This window comes from Schistocerca nitens, chromosome 5, assembly GCF_023898315.1.
Source record: "Schistocerca nitens isolate TAMUIC-IGC-003100 chromosome 5, iqSchNite1.1, whole genome shotgun sequence".
Lineage (NCBI taxonomy): Eukaryota > Metazoa > Arthropoda > Insecta > Orthoptera > Acrididae > Schistocerca > Schistocerca nitens.
The window spans coordinates 747121528-747149484 of record NC_064618.1 but is presented as its reverse complement, the minus strand read 5'-3'; the positions used below and the strand labels follow the sequence as shown (position 1 = coordinate 747149484).

The following is a 27957-nucleotide window of genomic DNA, read 5'->3' as shown; positions in this document are numbered from 1 at the left end:
ATATTTGGAGACATTGAAAAGTAACAAACTAAGTAGCCCAAAGTACAGTAAGCTTCGTTTCATATCTATTTGAACATCATGCCGATTCAGAGGCAGCTTTCACAATTTTTGTAATGAAGTACTGTATTATAATTGGATACTTTTGATTATACGAATACAGTTTCCTAAAGAACTGACACCACTGGTGATGTTGCAGCTTTCGAAGAATGAAATTACAGTGAAATCCAGACCTTTGTAGCTGCTGACAGGCGTTGATAAATACACTCCTGGAAATTGAAATAAGAACACCGTGAATTCATTGTCCCAGGAAGGGGAAACTTTATTGACACATTCCTCGGGTCAGATACATCACATGATCACACTGACAGAACCACAGGCACATAGACACAGGCAACAGAGCATGCACAATGTCGGCACTAGTACAGTGTATATCCACCTTTCGCAGCAATGCAGGCTGCTATTCTCCCATGGAGACGATCGTAGAGATGCTGGATGTAGTCCTGTGGAACGGCTTGCCACGCCATTTCCACCTGGCGCCTCAGTTGGACCAGCGTTCGTGCTGGACGTGCAGACCGCGTGAGACGACGCTTCATCCAGTCCCAAACATGCTCAATGGGGGACAGATCCGGAGATCTTGCTGGCCAGGGTAGTTGACTTACACCTTCTAGAGCACGTTGGGTGGCACGGGATACATGCGGACGTGCATTGTCCTGTTGGAACAGCAAGTTCCCTTGCCGGTCTAGGAATGGTAGAACGATGGGTTCGATGACGGTTTGGATGTACCGTGCACTATTCAGTGTCCCCTCGACGATCACCAGTGGTGTACGGCCAGTGTAGGAGATCGCTCCCCACACCATGATGCCGGGTGTTGGCCCTGTGTGCCTCGGTCGTATGCAGTCCTGATTGTGGCGCTCACCTGCACGGCGCCAAACACGCATACGACCATCATTGGCACCAAGGCAGAAGCGACTCTCATCGCTGAAGACGACACGTCTCCATTCGTCCCTCCATTCACGCCTGTCGCGACACCACTGGAGGCGGGCTGCACGATGTTGGGGCGTGAGCGGAAGACGGCCTAACGGTGTGCGGGACCGTAGCCCAGCTTCATGGAGACGGTTGCGAATGGTCCTCGCCGATACCCCGGGAGCAACAGTGTCCCTAATTTGCTGGGAAGTGGCGGTGCGGTCCCCTACGGCACTGCGTAGGATCCTACGGTCTTGGCGTGCATCCGTGCGTCGCTGCGGTCCGGTCCCAGGTCGACGGGCACGTGCACCTTCCGCCGACCACTGGCGACAACATCGATGTACTGTGGAGACCTCACGCCCCACGTGTTGAGCAATTCGGCGGTACGTCCACCCGGCCTCCCGCATGCCCACTATACGCCCTCGCTCAAAGTCCGTCAACTGCACATACGGTTCACGTCCACGCTGTCGCGGCATGCTACCAGTGTTAAAGACTGCGATGGAGCTCTGTATGCCACGGCAAACTGGCTGACACTGACGGCGGCGGTGCGCAAATGCTGCGCAGCTAGCGCCATTCGACGGCCAACACCGCGGTTCCTGGTGTGTCCGCTGTGCCGTGCGTGTGATCATTGCTTGTACAGCCCTCTCGCAGTGTCCGGAGCAAGTATGGTGGGTCTGACACACCGGTGTCAATGTGTTCTTTTTTCCATTTCCAGGAGTGTATCAACGGGGACAGTTGAAAATGTGTACCGCGACCGGCATTCGAACCCGGGATCTTCTGCTTACATGACAGACGCTCTATCCGACTGAGCCATCGAGGACACAGAAGATAGTACGACTGCAGGGACTTATCTCTGGCACGCTCTCCATGAGACGCACATTTCCAACTTATCTAGATGAGGCTTATCGGCCAATGATCATCTGTAAAGCGGATGCACTCACATTGCTCAAGCTCTTCGGGATTCGGCAGATTGATTGTCGCGAGTCTAGTGGGCAGGGACAATACAAATGTAGTGTGTGGACAGTAAGTTGGAAATGTGGGTCTCACGGGCAGCGTGCCAGAGATAAGTCGCACTATCCTCTGTGTCCTCGATGGCTCAGTCAGATAGAGCGTCTGCCATTTAAGCAGAAGATCCCAGGTTCGAGTCCCGACCTATTCCAAGTATACCTCCTCATCTTGCGATTCTTGGACAGAGTATTCGCTGTTACCATCTGAAATTTAGTGCAGATCTCCACTAGTCTTTCCCTTCTCTCAGTCCTACTACCAAGCCCATATTTCCCCATAACCCTTCCTTCTACTCCTTCCCTCACAATCTCATTCCAACCCCCTTTACTAGTAGATTTTCATCCCCATTTACATACTTAATTACCCGTCCAATATCCTCATATACTTTCGCTATCCACAAAAGGATTAAAAATCTACGTGGAGGAAAGAAGAGTTGTAGCGAAAGGCGGGGCTACCCCCTCACAGGAGCTGGCCGCAAAAATACAAGATCAGGACAGAAAGATGGAATGTACTGGCAACAAAATAACATCTCTAACACCAAATATTCTGTTGAATTATAGGAGAGGTAATGAAAAACTCTATTACTTCAGTTTTGAATATTTGTGGTTAACAGTTTGTTGCTTGTGTACTGACAACCTCTTTATTTTCCTCCAGAATATAAAATTGCTGAATAGATATACTTACTCTATTTGGAAATTATTTTTACATTAATTATTGTGGCCGTCGTTTCACAGTGTATGATCAGTTTGCTCTCATTATTAACAGCAAATACCTTTAAGGAATAAATGAATAAATATATTGGCACTTAAGGTCTTCTAGAGGGCTTCTGCATGATTCTTGATTATCAACTTTACGTAAGAAAAAAATGGTTCAAATGGCTCTGAGCACTATGGGACTTAACATCTATGGTCATCAGTCCCCTAGAACTTAGAACTACTTAAACCTAACTAACCTAAGGACAGCACACAACACCCAGCCATCACGAGGCAGAGAAAATCCCTGACCCCGCCGGGAATCGAACCCGGGAACCCGGGCGTGGGAAGCGAGAACGCTACTGCACGACCACGAGATGCGGGCTTTACGTAAGATTCATACTGCAATATATATTATTTTAGCGGCATGTATCCGCAATGTTATACCAGAAGATGGTACAAACTCAAACAATGTAAAGTATGATACCGATTCCGTCCGTAAGTCAACGTCGTGAAAGATATTTCTAACTGCAAAGCAGGTAGAACTGAGCAATATGGTTGACCGATGCGACTACAGTTTGTCATCAAAACCGAGGGTGTGCCCAATGATGTATATTTCTCGTACCGGTAAGTCATATTTATGTATTTCGAATGTCGTAATAAAAGATTTAGTAAGATTAAGTGTTAAGCTGTTTGCTATGTAACCCTTATATACATGTTCACTGTTATCCTGACTGTGTGTTGCTCCTGAAGATAGTGCGCAAACTAATGATTTCGAACTATTCAGACAGCCATAGGTGAATTAGGAAGTACTGACACAGAACTGGCTAACTTTCTGTCGAGAGACATACAGGGTGTTCTGAAAGTCTCCAAATTTCTAGGACTTATAGGTTCCGCGACGGTTTCAATTCAGATATGTAACGCGTCCACGTCTGCTGAGGGAAAGAGAAAAGTCTCAGAGTTGCTTGTCCACGTATGCAATAGGGTAGATAGGATGACGTGTACTACATCAGACGGTCACGTGATGTCACTTAACGTCTGTCTTGCTGCGAGACTGTTGTAGAGACAGAGGGAAATCTGCTGGTACGGGATCTGGACGCTGCACTAGAAATTAAAGAGTGGGATGGAGTGTTTGTACCAGAACGTGCTTCGTAGGTACAGTGTCTGTAACAACGTCGGTGGTCGCCACATTGAGTCGCTGTTGTAATGCATCAGTACTGTTCTGTACGTACAGTATGCTGGGTTCTTCTTTGTTTTGGAGTAACGAGGTTCAAATGGCTCTGAGCACTATGGGACTTAACTGCTGTGGTCATCAGTCCCCTAGAACTTAGAACTACTTAAACCTAACCAACCTAAGGACATCACACACATCCATGACCGAGGCAGGATTCGAACCTGCGACCATAGCATTCGCGCGGTTCCGGACTGTAGCGCCTAGAACCGCTTGGCCACTCCGGCCGGCTTTGGAGTAACGTAAACAATGTTTAAGTATTAATTCAAACAAGTGGGCTTAAGTGATAAATGGATGTTTCGTTATGTTTCCTTTTGAATTATTACCTGATGGCAATTTATCACGCAGAAGTGGATGAGATAACGTCCGAATTAAAACCGCCGTAGAACGAAAACGAGCCGTTTCTGGACATGGGTTCCTATTCAAAATATTATATATTCAGTCTCCTCTACAGCTTGTAATTGTATTTCCGAACACCTTGCGTAAATTACGACGGGGAAAACGGAGGCTGATGAGACACGTTATTGTTTATGCGAGTGTACACTGTAATGAAAGATCGTGATAAGTGAAACCCTGTGTCGGACCGCAGCTCGATGGTATTGAGAAGGGCTAGCCCGGCCTGAAGCTCTTAGTCGGCCATTGAAGGATGCTAGGATAGCACAATTGTAGATAAGTCTACCCGACAGTGAGGTCGTTGAAAAAGGAGCACGGAGCACAGGTGCTAATCGACAAGGATGAGGGAGGAGGTTGGGGGGGGGGGGGAGGGGAGGGGAGACATATCGGCCTTCACCTATAGAAGGAACAAATCTGACATTCGCCTCGAGTGATTAGCGAAACGGAAGCATATACGTAATTACGTAGGGTACGCTCGATATGATTTCGCAATGGGTCCAGTTTTGAAAGTGTTATAGACTCCTTCTTGCTCTTCTCGTGTGTTTAAGGTAAAAAGAAAATGTTAGCTTGCTTACAGCGTTGTTATTTTTAAATTAAAAATGCATTTTATTCACTTTCTACTTCCACATTCAGACGCCCGCTCAGCGTGAAAGCTGTGCTGGGATCTGAATCTGCCTCCAGTGTCTTCACCACCACCGTGCGCCTCTCACTAATTCGGCGTTACATTGTTTTTCATTGAAAGAAACTATAAAGCACAAAAATGCAGCTATAGGCATAGACTGGAGTATGTGAGGAATACTAGAAAAGGAAATTGAGGATATGATAGATGATGATCAGTTTGGTTTTAGGAAAGATACCAAAGAGGCACTTCTGAAGTAGCAAAAGGTGATGGATCCTTCATAGGATTTGTCGAACAAGAAAAAGCGTTCCATAATGTAAAATAAAGCAAGATGGTCGGAATTCCCGGGAAAATGGTGTAAGATGGGTAATATACAACATGTATAAGAACGAAGAAGGAATTATAATACTGGAAGATCAAGATGGTGATGATATTTGGTTTTTGGGGCGCTCAACTGCGCGGTTATCAGTGCCCGTACAAATCCCCACTCTTTACACAGTGCAGTCTCGCCACTTTCACGACTGATGCTGAAATGATGAGGACAAGAAGAGGACAACAGACACACCCAGTCCCCAGGCAGAGAAAATCCCTAACCCGGCCGGGAGTCGAAGCCGGGACCCCGTGATACAGAGGCAGCGCTAGGCACTAGACCACGAGCTGCGGACAGAAGATCAAGAACGGCGTTGCTCGGATTAAAAAGGCAGTAAGACTAGGATGCAGCCTTTCTTCCACATTGTTCAGTCCCTACATCGAAGAAACAATGACGGAAATTAAAGAAAGGTTCAAGAGTGGGATTAAAATCCCGCGATAGACGCGAGGAAGAGTTACATACTGAACAGTCTACTGAAGACAGAATGTGTACTGAAAATAAACTGATGAAGAACGACAGTGATGCGGAGTAGCAGAAACGAGATTAGTGATAAAATAAACATCAAAACTGGGCACCACGAGCTAGGCGAAGTGAATGAATTTACCTTGAAAGCAAGCTAACGCACGACAGGCGAAGCAAGGAGAACATAAGAAGCAGACTAGCATAAGCCAAGACAGCATTCCTGTCCACGAGCAGCCTGTTAGTATCAAACATAGGCCTTAAGTAACTGAGGAAAAAATTTCTGAGAATGTTCGTCTGGATGGCAGCATTTTATGAAAGTGAGTCATGGGCTGTGGGGGAAGCTGAGAACAAGAGAATCGAGGGGTTTGAGGTGTTGTGCTGTAGAAGGATGTTGAAAATTAGGTGATAAGAAATGAAGAGGTTCTCCGCAGAATCTGCGAGGAGAAAAATATGTGGAAAAAATTGACAAGAGGATGGGACAAGATGAAACGACACCAAGAAATAAGAACAAAATCGGAATATCTGAAATAAACAAAAAAAGTAGCCTGAGTAGTGTAAGCCTGCTACGAAAGGAAATTGTCTCTGTCGTCGAATCAGGAGTCAGAACGCCTCAAGCCTCAGTCGTTTGCTGACGTGTCTGCAGGTAGGCAGGGGAGTTACCTATAAGCTAGTGACGTGTAGCTGGCTCCTTTGTTGCTGGGCCTCTGGTTCACTTACCTGCGAGGGCGTCTGCTCACCAGGTACTCGCCGTTCGCTTCCAACATGTTACTGACAGGAAAGCAATCATGTCCGTTTCCCAAATCAGTTTCTGAATTCAACAATATCAGAGCTAACGAAACCCATGTTACCTTCAATTGTTATTAATGAGCGCTCACTGGCAAAAAAGGTAAGTGATAATTAATTGAAACCCTCAGCTGCCGACAGGTGTTGTTGATATACCTCGATAGGGACAGCTGAAAATGTGTGCCCAGACCGGGCCTCGAACCCGGGATCTCCTGCTTACATGGCAGACGCTCTATCCATCTGAGCCACCGAGGACACAGATGAACAGCGCGACTGCAAGGACTTATCCCTTGCACGCTTCCCGTGAGACCCACATTCCCAACTGTCCACAATTCTACATATGTAATGTACCTACAGGAATGTACTCTTACGGGAATCGCCGAAGTGTGCGCGAGTAATGAGTGGATAGGCAAGTATCTATTAGGTGCATTACATATGTAGAATTGTGGACAGTTGGGAATGTGGGTCTCACGGGAAGCGTGCAAGGGATAAGTTCCTGCAGTCGCGCCATTCATCTGTGTCCTCGGTGGCTCAGATGAATAGAGCGTCTGCCATGTAAGCAGGAGATCCCGGGTTCGAGTCCTGGTCAGGGCACACATTTTCAGCTGTCCCCATCGAGGTACATCAGCAACACCTGTCGGCAGCTGAGGGTTTCAGTTAATCATCATTTATTCTAGGGAAGCTGCTTGGTCATCAAGTGTATCTGTTCTTTCGAGAACAGTTACGATCTTCATATATATAAAAAAAAAATGTATGCACGTAGAAGGAGAGGAGGGCATGAAACGCTACTTCATTACAAATACACGTTAAATGAACAACGAAATTCTAAATACGAATAGATTAACGACCCCTTTGGGCATGGATGCGTGCACTGATTTTGTAGGGAAGATGGCCTACGGTTGTTGCAAATGACCACTGGCATCCTGAGTTTTGTCTCTGGGCTGAAGCTGACGTCGGAACTGGTCCCACATACGTACTGTTGGGAACAGATTGGTTAATCTTGTTGACTGAAGGGCGCCTCGCAACAGCATGCAAGTAGAACATGGCGACATGTGCTGTATACGTATGGGCGTTGCTCTGTTGTAAAACAGTACTATGATAAAGTCTCATGGGGATGCAAGATATCTGTAACTTAGAGCTGTACCATCGGAGTTCTCAGTACCAGAGGTGATGTGGTCGATCATACCATCACTACACTACGGGTAACACCAGTGTCTCTCTCCAAACCATCTCTAGAATGACGTCTCCTTCCATAGGATCCACCCTACCTGGCGATTATGGTCATTCAAGGTAGAAGAAAGTGACGTTGTATGGCGTGAAGGCTAGGAGACACCGAAGGGCAGCTTCAGGCGGCTAATTGGAACGGTTTTCCTTACCTTTCGTGTCTGCAGACAGCTTTCCTTCGCGAAGTCTCAGAGCTGTGTGTGGAAATATAGATAACTGTAATAGTGTGTAGAAAGGATAGGGTGAAACCCGGTGCTGGCACATAACCTACTCCTACCAACGAGCATAGAGAGGACCACCAATCTTAAAGTCTCCACCCAACGGACGAATCACCATCTGCAGTGCCGCATGCCCTCACTTCGTGAGACACTGAAGAAGAGGAATTTAATCCAGGAGACAGCTGCAAAGTCTGGCGATCAGGAACTTTACGCCATCCCTCCTCCTGTCACCTCTACCCCAAAGGCAAATGGAAAATTATCAACAGCAGGCGGCATACACGGCCGGTCACCCACCCAATACTGCCGACGCTTAATTTATCGCGCGATTCGACCGCTCAGTCGCATGCAGAATCAGAATGATGCTTCTGTTGTGAATTGCTTATAACTTTGTTTCTGGCGAGCACGCAAGATTCACCGTGGCCCTTCACAATATGTATTAATTCATTCTATGCTCATTATATACACTACTGGCCATTAAAATTGCTACACCACGAAGATGCTACAGACGCGAAATTTAACCGACAGGAAGAGCATGCTGTGATATGCAAATGATTAGCTTTTCAGAGCATTCACACAAGGTTGGCGCCGGTGGCGACACCTACAACGTGCTGACGTGAGGAAAGTTTCCAACCGATTTCTCATACACAAACAGCAGTTGACCGGTGTTGTCTGGTGAACGTTGTCGTGATGCCTCATGTAAGGAGGAGAAATGCGTACCATCACGTTTCCCACTTTGATAAAGGTCGGATTGTAGCCTATCGCGATTGCGGTTTATCGTATCGCGACATTGCTGCTCGCGTTGGTCGAGATCCAATGACTGTTAGCAGAATATGGCATCGGTGGGGTCAGGAGGGTAATACTGAACGCCGTGCTGGATCCCAACGGCCTCGTATCACTAGCAGTCGAGATGACAGGCATCTTATCCGCATGGCTGTGACGGATCGTGCAGCCACGTATCGATCCCTGAGTCAACAGATGGGGACGTTTGCAAGACAACAACCATCTGCCCGAACAGTTGGATGACGTTTGCAGCAGCATGGACTATCAGCTCGGAAAACATGACTGCGGTTACCCTTGAGGCTGCATCACAGACAGGAGCGCCTGCGATGGTGTACTCGACGACGAATCTGGGTGCACGAATGGCAAAACGTCATTTTTTCGGATGAATCCGGGTTCTGTTTACAGCATCATGATGGTCACATCCGTGTTTGACGACATCGCGGTGAACGCACATTGGAAGCGTGTATTCGTCATCGCCATACTGGCGTATCACCCGGCTTGATGTTACGGGGTGCCATTGGTTACACGTCTCGGTCACCTCTTGTTCGCATTGACGGCACTTTGAACAGTGGAAGTTACATTTCAGATGTGTTACAACCCATGGCTCTACCCTTCATTCGATCCCTGTGAAATTCTACATTTCAGCAGGATAATGCACGAACGCATGTTGCAGGTCCTGTACGGGCCTTTCTGGATACAGAAAATGTTCGACTGCTGCCCTGGCCAGCACATTGTCCAGATCTCTCACCAATTGAAAACGTCTGGTCAATGGTGGCCGAACAACTGGTTCGTCACAATACGCCAGTCACTACTCTTGATGAACTGTGGTATCGTGTTGAAGCTGCATGGGCAGCTGTACCTGTGCACGCCATCCAAGCTCTGTTTGACTCAATGCCCAGGCGTATCAAGGCCGTTGTTACTGCCAGAGGTTATTTTTCTGGGTACTGATTTCTCAGGATATATGCACCCAAATTGCGTGAAAATGTAATCACATGTCAGTTCTAGTATAATATATTTGTCCAATGAAAACCCGTTTCTCATCTGCATTTGTTCTTGATGTAGCAATTTTAATGGCCAATAGTGTACTCTCGAAACCTAATAACAAGTTCAAGAGGTAGCAACGGTGACACACTCCGGTGGTCATTACAGCCATCACAGAATGCAAATCTAATAAACTGTATGATCACTGATGGAATGCAGAGTTGCGTACACATCGGTCCTTTCGTTGTAGGTGTTTATGCTAAATACCTTGCCGGCGTTTATGAGAAGGTTCGAGCATAAGTTCACTAGATCTGTTACACTCATTAGGGATTGGTTGGGTTGGGTTGTTTGGGGAAGGAGACCAGACAGCGAGGTCATCGGTCTCATCGGATTAGGGAAGGAAGGGGAAGGAAGTCGGCCGTGCCCTTTGAAAGGAGAGATTTAGGGAAATCACGGAAAACCTAAATCAGGACGGCCGGACGCGGGATTGAACCGTCGTCCTCCCGAATGCGAGTCCAGTGTCTAACCACTGCACCACCTCGCTCGGTTCCCTCATTAGGAATCTGTCATTAGAGACGGAGCACAAACTGTGATTGAGGAAGGAAATGGGCCTCGCGCTTTCAAAGGAACCAAATCGAAATCCACCTTACAAAATTTTAAAAAAACTTATTCCGTAAGATCTGTTTTGCTCGTTTTCAGTCAGACATCTATCAAACTGTAAACAATAATCGAATGAGTACTGTTCATATAAAACAGCTTTATTCAAACAACATACAATATATTAAATTTTCCATATTAAAACAAAGTTTATAAAGTTTCAAACGTCCTTGTGGCAAAAGAATATTGTACGTTACGCGGATTTATATCGAATTCCAAGCAGTACATCTAGAATGTGTGCTGTCATAAAGTAAGATTATCACATTAATCATTACGTTATTTTATCTTACAACGACTTAGCATTATAGAAGTGTCTTACTCTCAGTCTTTTTGATATTTGTGTTTCATAGAGGTAAAATCAGCGTCCACGAAGAAAGCACATACAAATCTTATGCAAAAAAATAATAACACGGAATGTAAGCACCATTACAATAACGAAAACATTAACAATAACAAACAATACAACAGTGTTCAAAGTCAGTTTGGTCCCTTCGGAGTAGCTGCCAGATTGGAATGTAAGCTCAGACGCGAGTTGAGAAAGAGACGAGGGGTGTGTGATTTCGCTAGCCTCATATTCCAGTAAGAGAGATCTCAACCGTCACTGATTAATTTTTCCATGATGGTTTTAATGTAATCCAATGTGCTTCCATCTGCAACATTCCACTATACAGCACCTTTCGATCAGGCTTCCTCTACTACCAGCACAACATGAGAATGTTAACCAGCAAGAAGTAGTTGCAATAAACTACATCATGTGTGCTCAACCAACCCTGTGAGGTAGCCAACAGAAGAGACAAGCACAAATAAAAACCTCAGATTAGCAACCACATTTGACAACTAAAACAGACAGCAAACCAGCTGCTGTACCACGGAGTGGCTAGCGGAACGATGTGCTCTGTGTAATAGATGGAGTGTTATTAACAGAGAAAAGGTGAGGAAACAGAGAAGAAGAAAATCAGGGAGAAGGCTGAGACGAATGAAAAGGAGGAGAAATGTTAGAACGTCTTCCATAGAGAAAAGCTTAGGCAATAGTTACTGTTTGGTAAATGCAGCGAGGAATGCCATTCATCTTCCATTTAATATCGTTGTGATGTTGGTAGCCGAGAGAGAAACATACAGTTCGTACAGTCGAAATAAAATGACCAATACAAGATGAAAAGGCCTATTCCTGTACTGACCTGACAAGCAGAAAGAAGTGCTGGAATTTTGTACGAAAGATAAAAAAAAATAATTACGATGATCGGACGACGAAGCAGTGAAAAATAAAAGAATGAGAAAAATACGGAAAGCGACGAATGAAAATAGTAAATAACTAGCGTTTGCACTGAATTTGAAGAAAGTCATATTTAAGAGGTGGCCTGGTGGCCTAGCGTGTAGAGCACTAGGTTCCGGCCCTAGACGTCCTGGGTTCGATCCTGAATTGGGGGCGGAGATTTTGGATCTTTCCCATGAATAAATGGTGTTCGATACGATGGCCTAATGCCGCGGCGAATAAATGGTGCTCTGCCTGCAGTCAAGCCAGTACCCTGGTCACGCACTTTATTTTTTACCTCATTTAAGAAACACCGAGAGCTGTTGACGAAATAAACTTTTATTTACTATCATTTTCAATCAGCCGATTATCATCAAGTAACAAAGTTATTTACATAAGGCTCTGGGGTCAAAAAGCAAAACAAAATACAACCCTGTGTCACGAACTGTCGTCATAATGAAATGAATTTATAGAACTCATGGTATATATCAGTGTCAGCAGTTTCAGTGACACGGGATTTTTCTTTTTTACGGCACCCTAATATCGATATCATACAGGCTCAAGTAGATTTTTTTATATTACTGATCATAAGGGAAAGTCTGTTTCATCAGCAGCTCTTGGTGGGTCTTAAATACAACTTTCTTCAAATATTTACGACTTTTGAGCACCAGCTCCACAACACATATTTGCACTGAATGTCCGATCCAACAGTTTTACCTGTAAATTAATTGGAATGTCTCTAACTAGTACCAGTGGCATATAGCAGTGTTCAAAGCCCGTTTCGTCTCCTGATTTAGTGTGATGGAGTGAACGGATGCTTAGCGAGGTGAATATCGCAGCTTAGACTCTCTGTCGATTGATACTGTGGCTTGTGGAATGTAGAATGTTCAGTATTGCTGAAAGCTCGACATGACGCTCAGTTCATCTGGCCGATGCCAGCGTCGACGGAGGAAGTGCAGCTTCTCCTCCTGACGTGGGGGAGGATCCCGACTGTTCCGTGGGCTGTAGGGCAGCAGATGCAGACGTAAGCCGGGGACAGAGGCCCCGCCGCTAGAAGTAGCCTAGCTGGCTGAGGGTGGTGAAGACGATGACCCAGACGACGAGTATGGCGATGATGGTGGCGAGGAAGACGGTCTTGAGGCGGTTCCAGGGGCTGGGCGGCTGCTTGTGCGGCAGCGGCGGCAGCTGCGTGCGGCACAGGTCGGTGCAGACGACGCCGTTGCTCGGGGGCGGCGCCTCCACGGCCCCCAGCTCCACGCTGCGCACCGCCGCGGCGCCGCTGCTTCCGGCCACCGACCCGTCCCGTTCGAAAGCCGGGTTCTCCATCTGCGGACACAGCGAGAGCGCACCGTCAGACGATAAGCTCGCCACAAAACTCGGCAAAGATCCGGGGATTCAAATGTGTCGTGTTTATCAGAGCATAAATGATATATCGCAACAAATTTCTAAACATAAGACAGAAGCTTGAAAGGTCTCTGTTGGATTCCTTTCATGTCAATTTCTTAAAACTGTTGTCATTTACGGAATACATTCCACTTCTAAATTTACTGTGGTGTTTCTATCTGAGAGGAGACTGAGCAGTGGAACGTGTTACTTTTATACATAATCAAGAACGATCTGTCACACTACTAAACTTTAAAACACAGCTTATACAGGATGTTACAAAAAGGTACGGCCAACCTTTCAGGAAACATTCCTCACACACAAATAAAGAAAAGATGTTATGTGGACATGTGTCCGGAAACGCTTCATTTCCATGTTAGAGCTCATTTTAGTTTCTTCAGTATGTACTCTACTTCCTCGATTCACCGCCAGTTGGCCCAATTGAAGGAAGGTAATGTTGACTTCGATGCTTGTGTTGACATGCGACTCATTGCTCTACAGTACTAGCATCAAGCACATCAGTAAGTAGCATCAACAGGTTAGTGTTCATCACGAACGTGGTTTTGCAGTCAGTGCAATGTTTACAAATGCGGAGTTGGCAGATGCCCATTTGATGTAAGGATTAGGACGGGGCAATAGCCGTGGCGCAGTACGTTTATATCGAGACAGGTTTCCAGAACGAAGGTGTCCCGACAGGAAGACGTTCGAAGCAATTGATTGGCGTCTTAGGGAGCACGGAACATTCCAGCCTATGACTCGCGACTGGGGAAGACCTAGAACGACGAGGACACCTGCAATGGACGAGGCAATTCCTCGTGCAGTTGACGATAACCCTAATGTCAGCATCAGAGAAGTTGCTGCTGTACAAGGTAACGTTGACCACGTCACTGTATGGAGAGTGCTACGGGAGAACCACTTGTTTCCGTACCATGTACAGCGTGTGCAGGCACTATCAGCAGCTGATTGGCCTCCACGGGTACACTTCTGCGAATGGTTCATCCAACAATGTGTCAATCCTCATTTCAGTGCAAATGTTCTCTTTACGGATGAGGCTTCATTCTAACGTGATAAAATTGTGAATTTTCACAATCAACATGTGTGCGCTGACGAGAATCCGCACGCAATTGTGCAACCACGTCATCAACACAGATTTTCTGTGAACGTTTGGGTAGGCATTGTTGGTGATGTCTTGATTGGGCCCCATGTTCTTCCACCTACGCTCAATGGAGCACGTTATCATGATTTCATACGGCATACTCTACCTGTGCTGCTCGAACATGTGCCTTTACAAGTACGACACAACATGTGGTTCATGCACGATGGAGCTCCTGCACATTTCAGTCGAAGTGTTCGTACGCTTCTCAACAACAGATTCGGTGACCGATGGCTTGGTAGAGGCAGACCAATTCCATGGCCTCCACGCTCTCCTGACCTCAACCCTCTTGACTTTCATTAATGGGGGCATTTGAAAGCTCTTGTCTACGCAACCCCGGCACCAAATGTAGAGACTCTTCGTGCTCGTATCGTGGATGCCTGTGATACAATACGCCATTCTCCAGGGCTGCATCAGTGCATCAGGGATTCCATGCGACGGAGGGTGGATGCATGTATCCTCGCTAACGGAGGACATTTTGAACATTTCCTGTAACAAAGTGTTTGAAGTCACGCTGGTACTTTCTGTTGCTGTGTGTTTCCATTCCATGATTAATGTGATTTGAAGAGAAGTAATAAAATGAGCTCTAACATGGAAAGTAAGCGTTTCTGGACACATGTCCACATAACATATTTTCTATCTTTATGTGTGAGGAATGTTTCCTGAAAGTTTGGCCATACCTTTTTGTAACACCCTGTATGTAATTCATGTCACGCAGTCTCATACGGAACCTACATCCGCTTTCTTTTATATACTTTATATGATAAGATACTGTCATTCCCCTTCCCTTCTGTGTGAAACGATGAATGAGCAAATGTATTTCTAGTTGCATGCTTGATGGTAGCAGACAATCCTGTCTGCCAGAGAACAGTAGGACCAACGTCGGATCAGGTATCTACGCTTTCTAAAAGCAAAGAGGTTTCTATTCTTAGTATGGTCCTGTCCGTCCCTTGTCATGTTGGCATAGGAAGCTGCCTCTCTGGTCACTTCCGTTTGTATCTGTGAAGCACACTCGGTAGGGGCCCAGGCCAGTTGGTCCGTGGCGAGCGTCTGAAGTGGTAAGATCTCCGGCTAAGTGCATCTCTGCTAAGTCCGTAGGACAATGGATTTCTTAAGTTCAGCATAACTGAAAATTTAATCACCTTTATTTCAATTTTAGATCTAAAATATCTTATGTTACCTTAAATTGCAACACAGTGTAATCCGAGTGTGAAGTTCAGAATATCTTCCAGTAGTTGCTTAGTCACTATTTTGTGAGCAAAGTGGAACCACGTGTTGAGGGTCTGTAACACTAACTAAGATCATCGATCTTAAATACGAATGTGCGTGAGATTATAATGTCTTGTCTTGACAATATTTTTCAATACAGCAACTTTTCTTTATGTTCAACCCGTGTGGGGTGTACTTTGTGATACCAGTACCACGTGCTTACACAATTGTTTGACCCATCAGCTTAATAGTAAGACGATATTAGCCAGTTCGAGGTTTTTCTTTTGTAAACTGCATTTCGATGTAATTTATTTTAATTATCAAAATTATTGTGGAGTTACACTCTTTGTGTAAACCAAGTTGACCACATGAAGCATGTGGTGTAATCATAAAAGTAGGCCTCAGCTATTCTTTTCGGGAAGATTTCACAGAGAGTTAGTATGAATTTAGTATACCAGTGTGTGGTAATTTCATGACAGACAGGATTGTGCTACGAACGTAACTTCTTTGGGTGAAAATTGAATCGGTTGGTTATGGTTAATTTCCTCTTGCATATGTTTCAACGTTCTTCGTGTGTTATTTTATGAATGCAGTGTTGTATGCAGTCTCCCAATCTTGGCTCCATATTTGATGTGTTCTGTAACATTACAAACTCACATTTCACAATCCTAAATAAGGCACCAGTTTAGTTATGAATCAAGTTTGATATGCTGAAATTTTAATGGAACAATGATCAATATTAAAATAAATATCCAAATATAAACAGATTTATTTCTTTTTATTTAAATTCTCTTTATATATATACATATATATATATATCACTGGTTGTCATAAGATGAATATTAAAAGATTATAATTAATGTTAGTCTGGTTGGGAATTTGGTAAGCTAGACTGGATACCTGGTGAAACAGTTGCTCAGTAATGCAAGGTTAACTTCCCTAGATAGCTCACAGGTTTTAACCCACTTTTATTGTCTTGAATATCAGCACCGCTTTCAGAAGAACTTAATGCATCAACATTACAAGCTGAAGTAATGAATTAAAATTTGTGCCGAGGCCGCGACTTGAACCCAGGTCTCCTGCCTACTACGCAGATGTGCTAACCAGTACACCACTGTGGCACTGTGACTACCACAGCTGCACGCACTGCCGTGGTCCGATTTCCGGGATGGATGAACTGTCTGTATACATAATAAAGTTCGTATGGAACCCTCAATGTGCGAATACTACTCGCACTTGGCCAATGTTTGTCACCCGTCCCATTTTTTTTTCTTTATTGTTATTTCACTCCCCAAAAAGGGGTGGGCTGGCAGCAGCACAGTACGCCACTCTTCAGCCAAGAGAGTTACAGAGAAAACATAGGCAAATGAGAAAATAACACATGACACATAACATAGAATGGTATAAAGTGATGAATTAACAAGAACAAAAATAGATGAGTAGAAACGGTAGATTTACATACAACATAGGCGAGAGCCATATGCACATGTGGAGAATGAACACTGTGAGTCGACACGAAAACAAAGAAACATCACAGTGGGAACACAAATGAATGATGCTTGCGACACTGCTGGTGCTATTGGAACGTAGCACTGCACACAGCACTGGAATAACACTGACACCACAATGAAAACGTTAAAAATCACTGCACTGAAGGGGACCTACCACCGGGTGAAGGGAGGAGGGGGGGGGAGAAATGGGAGGAGAGACGGTAGGGGGAAACCAGGAGGGGGGCAGTGGAGGGGAGAAGGAAGGAGGGGGGCAGCGGAGGGGAGAAGGAAAGGAGCAGCCCGGGGCGGGGGGGGGGGGGTGGAAAGGTAAAAGAAGGTGTTGGCAGGGGAAAAGGAGGAAGAAGGGAAGCGGGAGAGGGAGGGAGAAAGGGAGCCCTGAGGAGGGGGGGGGAGCCCGTCTCGTTTTCACTTGACTGATTTATAGAAACAAAAACGTACCAGCAATGATGGGTCCACAAAAGTGCCATTTACAAGATAACTGCAAATGTGTGATTACGTACAAAAGCGATTAAAGTACAAGCGTTTATACAGGATGTTTAGAGAGAGTCACACAGTCCTAGAGGGGGCTGTTTGGCCAAAACTAGTTCTTATAATGATACGCAGTACAGTCGCATTGATGTGACAACCTTCTATGTTCGATGCCAGCGTGCAATAACCGCTCACAGACACAGGTGGCAGCACTAGCAGTCACGGGAATATAAAGTGTGTCAGACAGACGCGGGAAACAGGGCAGTCATTGTCGTAATGGGTAACGAAGCGATTATCTGACGTCCGGGTGGGCATGATCAATGACTTACGGGCCAAGTGTGGAAGAATTTCCGAAACGGCTAAGTTTGGAGAAACTGTTCGTGTGCCACCGTGGTTAAAGTATACCGTGCACGACAGACGGGCACTATCCAAAACCGGCGCCGAGGGAACTGTGGTGCACCATGGCCCACAGATGAAAAAATTCATGGCAATACCAGGAATCGAACGGCGCTCCTCTGCATAACATCCAGACGCACTAATCACTGAGCTACAGAGGCGGACAGACATGTTTCGCAAATTTTATTTTTGAAGAATGCTCACTGACCTATGATACTTATTTTTTCTTACTATATGCATATACCGGATATGTGATGGAACAATTCTGAATTTATTTCTGGCTCATAGCTTATTGGCTACTTATAAGTTAAAAACAACTTCTTGGGACACAAGCTGCTCTAACTGTTTCACTGTTTTTCTTTCCAATTACAATTTCGTGCGGTCCTTTTAACATTATGCACCACCATGGATTGCAATTGTGTGTGTGTGTGTGTGTGTGTGTGTGTGGGCGCGCGCGTACACACACTCTCACCTCTCTCTCTCTCCCTCTCTCTGTCTCTCTCTCTCTCTCTCTCACACACACACACACACTTCTACATCTACATCTATTCTCTGCAAGCCACTGTGAAACACATCGCTAAGGGTAATTCTCTTGCACCACTTATACGGATCGCGGAATGAACGATTGCGTAGGCCTCTGTAGCCGCTGTAATTACCCTAATCTAGAGTTCGCGGTTCCTAGGAGAGCGATACATGGGGTTGTAGTATATTCCTAGCTTCTTCACTTAATGCTGCTTCGTAAAACCCTAAGCTGGCTTTTGCGGGACAGGTTTGCCTTATCTTCAGGTGTCTGCCAGTTTAGCTTTTCCAGCCTCTTATGACGCTCTGCCATGGGTCAAACAAACATGTGGCCATTCGTCGTGCTCTTCTTTGTATACTTTCAGTATCCCCTGTTACTACTATTTGGTGAGAGTTCCAAACACTTCAACAATATTCTAGGGTGGATCGAGCGAGTTTTTTTATAGCAACAGCAATTGTAGACTCACTGCACTTTCCCTGTATCCTGCCAATCAACCAAAATTTGCAACCTGCTATACCTACGCGTGAGCTTGTTTGATCGTTTCATTTCATACTCCATCTTACTGTCTCAATCATGTATTTGTATTAGTTGACTTATTCTAGTTGTGGCTCATCGAATTGCAGTCATAGAACAGAAATTTTTGGATTTCTTGAATTGCTCAATTTTACAGTTATGAACATTCAAAGAAGTTGCCAATCTTTGCACTGTCGTGTAATTTTATGGAGAAGTGACTGCACATTTGTGCAACTTTTTATAGATAACAGTACTTCATTATATATAACATTACCTGCAAAATGTCTGATTAATACTATTTGTCAGGACATGAATATACATCATGCGCAGCAAGCGTTCCCACGCACGTCTCTGAAGTTTTCCTGAAGTTACTTCAACTTCTTTCGGTGGTTCTCAGTCCAAAATAGCTCGCTGCTACCTCCCTACCAAGGAATCCTCACTCATTCCTTTCACAAATGTCGTTCGCTACTCGATATCAGCGTAATGGCGTTAATAACGTTGTTTTGTTACTAATTCAAACGCTGTTCAGAAGAATGGAAATGTTGCATCTACTTGACTGACTTCGTCCAAGCCTTTCCAGTCATATGAGAACAGTGCACGACCGATATTTTTGGAATCTGTACTGGGTGATATGATGGAGGGGTACTGTACCAGATTCCTCATTACGCCTAAGCTCAGAACCTTTTTCCTTCAACAGGAGGATGTCAGTGTGTTGGAGAGTTGGTGAATCTTCCGTTCTTGTAGACAGATGGGGCCTGCGACGTCTTCCAACGACTGGGATTTTTTTTAGATATTAATACACTCCTGGAAATGGAAAAAAGAACACATTGACACCGGTGTGTCAGACCCACCATACTTGCTCCGGACACTGCGAGAGGGCTGTACAAGCAATGATCACACGCACGGCACAGCGGACACACCAGGAACCGCGGTGTTGGCCGTCGAATGGCGCTAGCTGCGCAGCATTTGTGCACCGCCGCCGTCAGTGTCAGCCAGTTTGCCGTGGCATACGGAGCTCCATCGCAGTCTTTAACACTGGTAGCATGCCGCGACAGCGTGGACGTGAACCGTATGTGCAGTTGACGGACTTTGAGCGAGGGCGTATCGTGGGCATGCGGGAGGCCGGGTGGACGTACGGCCGAATTGCTCAACACGTGGGGCGTGAGGTCTCCACAGTACATCGATGTTGTCGCCAGTGGTCGGCGGAAGGTGCACGTGCCCGTCGACCTGGGACCGGACCGCAGCGACGCACGGATGCACGCCAAGACCGTAGGATCCTACGCAGTGCCGTAGGGGACCGCACCGCCACTTCCCAGCAAATTAGGGACACTGTTGCTCCTGGGGTATCGGCGAGGACCATTCGCAACCGTCTCCATGAAGCTGGGCTACGGTCCCGCACACCGTTAGGCCGTCTTCCGCTCACGCCCCAACATCGTGCAGCCCGCCTCCAGTGGTGCGCGACAGGCGTGAATGGAGGGATGAATGGAGACGTGTCGTCTTCAGCGATGAGAGTCGCTTCTGCCTTGGTGCCAATGATGGTCGTATGCGTGTTTGGCGCCGTGCAGGTGAGCGCCACAATCAGGACTGCATACGACCGAGGCACACAGGGCCAACACCCGGCATCATGGTGTCGGGAGCGATCTCCTACACTGGCCGTACACCACTGGTGATCGTCAAGGGGACACTGAATAGTGCACGGTACATCCAAACCGTCATCGAACCCATCGTTCTACCATTCCTAGACCGGCAAGGGAACTTGCTGTTCCAACAGGACAATGCACGTCCGCATGTATCCCGTGCCACCCAACGTGCTCTAGAAGGTATAAGTCAACTACCCTGGCCAGCAAGATCTCCGGATCTGTCCCCCATTGAGCATGTTTGGGACTGGATGAAGCGTCGTCTCACGCGGTCTGCACGTCCAGCACGAACGCTGGTCCAACTGAGGCGCCAGGTGGAAATGGCATGGCAAGCCGTTCCACAGGACTACATCCAGCATCTCTACGATCGTCTCCATGGGAGAATAGCAGCCTGCATTGCTGCGAAAGGTGGATATACACTGTACTAGTGCCGACATTGTGCATGCTCTGTTGCCTGTTTCTATGTGCCTGTGGTTCTGTCAGTGTGATCATGTGATGTATCTGACCCCAGGAATGTGTCAATAAAGTTTCCCCTTCCTGGGACAATGAATTCACGGTGTTCTTATTTCAATTTCCAGGAGTGTAATTTACTGTGGTTAAGGCTGTAGATTCTGTATAGAATTAGATAGGGACTTTATAGGGCTGTGAGGTTTGGTTCTCGATAAGAATATATACAGTTTATTACAATGCTGCTTACTGTAAATACCACAGGTTGTTACTACATGTACGGTCACTGCAGAACTGAATAAATAAAACGTCACAGTAAGCGGCAGACAGGTGGCAAGGAGCCCATCGACAGGTACAAAAAACCCCAACAGCAATAACAAGTAGTGGTGCCAGATACGAAAACTGCCCGTACAGATCAAGTACGGCAGATGCTTCTGCGACAGTGGAAGCTCAGTCATATGGTCCTCGTGCTCATCAGTAATGGTTATGCAAGAGCAGCGTGATCTAAAAGTAGATCATCTATTGAAGAAAGGAATACGTTCATGAGTCTGTCTGTGCATTTTCCGCGCAGGTTTTGCATTGCCAGTGCTGTACTTCGTGTTAATCCCGCAAGCATTTTGATACAGCATCATCATCACCGGATTCTCTGATCTACGAAGCCGCTCTTTGCGCTGTCTCACTCGCAGACGCAGGGACAAAGTGCGGGAGTAATCCCAAGCACTGGCTCCGGACACCTGCCTCTTAACGAGATCTTATTGCGCAAAATCGTATCTTATCTTTATTTTCAAACATTCGCAGCAGAATTCGCTAGAACCAATATCTCTCTCGCCGATCAGTTCATCAGAGATAAGAAATAGCTCATGTCAGAATTCACAAGTGCAGTGCTATTTATTGCTCATGAGTGACATTTCTTGCAACAATTGATACGGAGGCATCAGTAGTGCTACGTTTGTCAGTAAAAAAGAAAAAAAATAGTTGGAAAGATGGTTAAGGTATAATATCCCGTCTACGACGAGGTCATTACAGTCTCAGTAGAAAATCGGATAGGGTAAGGATGACGAAGGAAGTAGGTCGTGCGCTTTTCAAAGGAAGCATTCTGGTTAGTTGGTTGATTTGGTGGGAGGGGACCAAACAGCAAGGTCGTCGATCCCATAGGATTAGGGAAGGAAACTATCCCGGCATTTGCTTTGAAGCGATTTAGGGAAATCACGGGAAACCAAAGTCAGGATGACCGGACCGGGTTTGAACAGTCGTTCTCCCCCGTGTGTGTGGGGGGGGGGGGGGGGGGGGGGCTGGGGGTAACCACTGCGCCACCTCGCTCGGAGAAGCGTTCTGCATCTACAGTACCTGAGTAAGGGAAAACAAGAAAAACTTGCAGGCGTTTACAAATACACAGCGGCAGCTTGTTATTTCAAAGTATTGACGGAATATCTAAGGTTGTTCTCGCTCTTGTTTAATGCAACGTTTACGTATTAAAATGGCAAATGTCTATCCGTATACACCCTCAACGTGTGAGGACTTAAATTTATAAACATAGTAGGAGTATGCACTTGAAAATGGCAAATAGCCGAAATCAGCTGTAGTGGTATAAATGACAGTGGTTCTATAAGAGCCAGTGTGAAAATGGTATTGTCTTTCAATAAATTTGTGGCTGTATTAGCGATACGAAAAAGCTTGTTCTTCGTTGCTGAGTAATGAATATTTCCTTCTTCTAAATATCATGTCGCAAGATAAATAGGACCGAAAGTGGCCAAAATAAGTAAGCTCTTTTGGCATTCCTCTCACAAAGTCTGTTATTATTCATACTGTAAATGAAGCGGTAGTTTTAGTGAGCGACGTGTCGCAGTGGTTAAGACACTGAACTCGAATCCTCAAGGCTTATACTTCAGATCCCTGTTCGATTGTCAAATTGTTAATTTTTCACGTTTCATGTTATTTTTTAACTACTGGGTACATTGTTACACGTAATTATCGTGTTTGAAATTACCTGGAAATGTCTTTCCAGTTCTCTTTTATCTCGCGGTGTGCTGCAGTGGTTAAGATTAACGATGTTGGTCCTCCTGTCTTCCTTCGCGCTGCTTTCGGTGCATGAGAGACGTAATTAGCGTGTGAATTTGTCTGCGATACTTCAAGCACAAGACAGTGATAAACAGTGGCACGGTTCTGTGCTCTGAAATGGGTGTGAAATAAATTTGGGTGACAGGAATTGTACTATTATTCACTGACAAAGCACATGAACGGAAACGTTTTATTTTGAGACTGAAGTATGGCACACAGGAGATCACGCGAACTAGAGCAGCAGTTAAATCTATGAAGTATAGGAAATACATCGACGCTAAATTTCCGGTTTCGAGCGACAATGCAGATCAAATATACCTGTATACGTTATTCTGTCCAACTTTTTTTCTTGGACACAGGGAAACCGCAAAAGAACGTTACATCAGTATTTGCGTCATTTGCAGACTAGCAATTGTAGCCATTACAAGTCGTATGTGTTTAGGTTGGCTAGTACCTCCATGTACATGGAACAAGACCAAGCCTAAATGCTTATTTTCCCCTGGGCAGCAGGTTCGGTGTTGAAGTGTGGTTCGGTGTTGAAGTGTGGACGCATGGACCCCAAACGGTTAGTCTAATACTGGCGCATAGTGCAGCTAGTGGTGCAGTACGACGACGCAGGAAACATCAGCTTGTCAAGTTTGCGTGAAAGGCTGTCCAACGCAGACAAAAACAACCACCACGATCATTTGTATACATATTAACGTACTTACGTGCCACATATAAAAATAACTGCTCTTATACCCGTTACACACGTGTTACACCTGATACACACACACACACACACACCGAAAAATCATAATGGGGCACAACGAACTTCATATGAGGTATAAAAACAAATTGAAGAATGTTCTGCCAACGTAATATGGAAAGAAATTTCGATCAGAAATCCGCGTTATATATCGTTTGAAACATACAACTAAATTTAAAACAAATATCATACCGGTATATTTAAAAAAGAAAATAACACTGAAAATTTGAAGAATGGTATCATAAATGTCATTCACTTTTTATAATTGATCTGAATCTTAAACCGCTTGAATAGTAAAAAAAAAAAAAGAAAAAATTCCGTACTCAAGAAAAATGGCAGGAATCACAAACAAAACTTACCATTCAGCGAAGGTATGCTTATGAAGTAATCTATCGAAAACTTAAGTGATAAGAGATCCACAATATAGCAAACATCTCTGTCTCTCATCAGCTATGACGTCATGTGCCAAAGACGATAAACGTTGTAGTATTTTTCCAACTGATTCCGTATGTTACACTTGGACAGCAAAATAATGTGGTGTGTTCTGTTGCATGCTTCATCGGTATTACACTCAAACATTTGTGTGATTAGTAGGACATCGACATGGAATAAATCATAGTTTCAATGTAGTGAGCTACACCATTCATGAGTCCCACTGTAAAATAGTATCAGTACTACTACTACTACTACTACTACTACTAGTAATAATAATAATAATAATAGTAATAATAATAAGACAGGTGGTTGATTGATTAATTCATTCATCTTATTGCCTTGATATCAACATGAAGCAGAGTCTTTATGGGTGTGACAAGAGTCTGCGGCGATTAACTGCACAGCACATTATCCGGTAGACCTATTCTCAATGCACGGCACATCAGGTAACTCAACAGTTCGTCATACACTGCGAACTGAGTACGACACTGTTCCAAGAACTGAAAATGATCAGACTGTTTCACAAATTAGGAATCATAAAATGCTATATAGATGTTCTCTAAATAACGTTTTTACCAACGATAAGTGTCCAAGGAAACTTGTAGTTGTTACCGTGAGGGATTTTAAAAAAGAAAAGAGTTATTGTAGGGCTGTTGTTTTTCCTCCGCTTTGTTTACGAAACATGTCTCGTACTCTTTTACGAACTGAAAAGGAAAAGGCATGGAGTCGACTTGCGGACATAAGACTTATTTCTCTACTCATCTGCGGCTGTTAACGAACATGAGGTAATCACGCCTGTTTTGACGGTGCTAACTCCACAATATGGAAACTTACATGAGTACCATGGAATGGAATTAAAATGTAAATTTAGAAGCAACATAACACCTGATCACTGCATCCGGTGTCGAGGATTTAGATTTTGAATGCAAAATACCGAGTTAACCAGAGACTAAATGCCATGCAGCACCTCAATGGCGTCTGGCGGAGTAATAAAACATAGCTCTACAAGCATATATTATACGATTATTTGTGGAATCATTCGATGCACTTTAGAAGTGCAGGAGAATCGCATAAAAAAACAAGGTACCGATAACTAAAGAAGGATATCCCATATGTAGGTAGCATATCGGATATTCTCGTAAATTTCTTGAACACGGTTCACAATTGAAATTAACACTTGGCAACCATTTGTGTGAATATCGAGGTGAGTTTCGAGATAGCAAATCTTTTTCAAAGCAGTTATTCAATGTGAACTCAATAATTTACGACAGTTTACTAAACTCCAAGCATATAGTTGTAGGTACCTATGATTTTATAAAGGTTTTTGACATTGCTGACATGACACTTAAAAGAAAAAATGGTTTGCGAATTCGAAATTAAATTTAAACTAATAAACCTCTTTAAAATAAGTACATGAATAAGGCAAGGTGAGGGTTTATTTCCAGGTCAAGTATATTCTAAGGAAAACATATGAATATGAAGTGATGTAATATTGGCACAAACCTTCATCAATAATAGTGGGGATGCAAAAGTAAATTTCCTGCCTTTTAATGATGGTTTTGCAGTACTTTCTGAAAATGTAATAAATACAGCGACGCAAATCAATCTCTTGGAAGCGGTAGCCAAGAAAAAATACTGAAGAATATGTCTGGAAAAATCAGTATTACGAACACAAGAGACTGTCCAAAATGTTACAGTAATATATACTGCTCAAATAGAAATGGTGCAAACTGAAATATTAAGCAGGATTAATCCAAGAAGATGTTTTAGGAGAATATGATGTTAACGAAAGGATGTAAAAGCTGGAAAGAGCTTATAACAATACATGCAGTGTTAACAACCAAAAATGTTTATTCTACAACTTTAATACTAAGCACAACACAGTGCACAAACTAGAACGCCTACATGCAAATATATGGCTGGTACTGAATTATAATTTAAGTGAACTGGAAATATTAGAAAGAAGGATTATAAGGGAAATACTAGATCCACTAAATAAGTCAGATTCCTGAAAACTGAGAAATGATGCTGAAATGTATAAGAACATAGAAAATGTGTCATAAATAATGAGAAGGAGGAAACATGCTCTTTGGTCGTTTATACAGAATGAATTACAGCAGACTGAATAAACTGATCTTCAGGAACCTTCGCAAAAGAAATCAACGACAAACTGGATTCAGTTAGCAGGAAAAGGATTTGCTAAGAAATATACAGGGTGTTAAAAAAGTATCCAGTATTTCAGGGGATGATAGTACACATCAAAACAAGACAAAAATGTCTTATGACCATGCGTCCTACAAAGCGTACGTTCTGACATATGAACACGTGCTCATAGGAGGTGCTCTTGTGATGTCATCCGTGGGAATGCATTACTTGTCCTACTACAGACGACTACCCAACAATTAACTTTAATTTGAACCGCTCATATGGAATACTGAAAGATAGAACGACATCACGAACACGTGGTTGCGGATATGAGCACCGTTGTTGCATTGGCGCTCCGTGTCGTACCGCGGTCAACAGGGCGCTGGGATACTGTCGTGCAGTATCGATGTAAACATTAGTTGGCTCAGTGGTCTGCAGTGAGTTGTTCCTTTTACGTTGTGCGATTGTACTGTAGTCTTGTAACATCTGTTTACGCTCGCGTATATTTCTCCTAACTCCGGGAGCGTACCATGATGTTTGGCCTACAGACTGCTCATGGTTAAAGTACGTGTTATTGTGATGTTTGTGGTGTAGTATAGCGAGTTTTCTCTCTTGCAGTTACTCTGAAACAACACACTACTGGAGGCCATGTATTCCACAAGGGAGATGGCAGACATGATTTACTGCTATGGTTAATCTGAGAGCCCGTAACCTGTACGCTGAACGATTCCAGCGCGCAGGGTACAATTTGTTTAGCTGTTCAGCCGATTGTTCCAGCGTCTTTGGGAAACAGCTTCCGTAACACCCAACAAAGTAGACAGTTCACTTCGCACACCTGGAATGGAGGAGCGTATTCTAGGTGCAGTGGACGACAAAGTTCAGCGCGTCTGGTACCTTAGGGCACAAGACCACCCTGCTAGAGTGCAGTTTTGCCAATGGTTCTTGCGGCAGTTTGGTGCAGATCGACAATTTGCCTCAAAGATTACGGTATATTGATAATTACGGTATATTGAGGAAGACAGGACTACAAAAGTTGAAGTTGCCTCAAAGATTTTGTTTTCTGATGAGGCAGGGTTTACATGAGATACCATTGTAAATCTCCATAATCAGCATGTGTGGGGCGATGAAAATCCCATGCGGTTCAAGAAGCAAGGCATCAGGATCGATTCTCAATCAATGTATGGGTAGGCGTTCTTGGCGATAGATTACTAGGGCCATACTTGCAGCCACAGAAATTAAAAAGGGCTCGTTGTCACCGCTTTCTGAAGAACGGTCTGCCTATCTTGCTGGAGGATGTGCCATGCCAGGACAAACTACAGATGTGGTTCGTGCATGATGGCGCACCGGCACATTATCTCTGCATTGTGTGTCGGCACCTGACGAGGGCATTTGAAAACCGGTGGATTGCCCGGGGAGGTCCCCTAGCTTGGCCTGCTCGTTCCCAGGACCTAAATCCGCTAGACCTCTGGTTACGGGACACACGAAGCAATTGGTCTATGCCACTCCAATAAACGATATGCAGACACTACACAATCGTGTCTTCCGTGTATCTCACCACATTCAGAATCAACCAGGGCGATTTCAAAGTGCGCGTGAGTCCTTACACCGAAGGGCAGATGCATGCATTGAGATGAATGGACATCATGTTGAGCATCTCCTCTGAACAAGTGGTCAAATGTCAGAATATATGCTTTGTTGGACCCA

General features: G+C 44.7%; 1 protein-coding gene across 4 annotated transcripts in view; it reads right to left on the bottom strand.

Moving 5' to 3' along the window:
* LOC126259374 (uncharacterized) overlaps positions 1–27957 on the bottom strand; it is a 439019-nt gene that overhangs the window by 81042 nt on the left and 330020 nt on the right. For 3 of the 4 annotated variants that reach the window (XM_049956115.1, XM_049956113.1, XM_049956114.1), the window contains one exon: positions 10459–12956. The exons of the other annotated variant lie outside the window; for it this stretch is intronic. In XM_049956115.1, the coding sequence (XP_049812072.1) occupies positions 12681–12956 (276 nt within the window). In that variant the 3' untranslated portion in view covers positions 10459–12680. Of the gene's footprint in view, positions 1–10458; positions 12957–27957 lie in introns of those variants that run through there. 4 annotated transcript variants of the gene reach the window in all.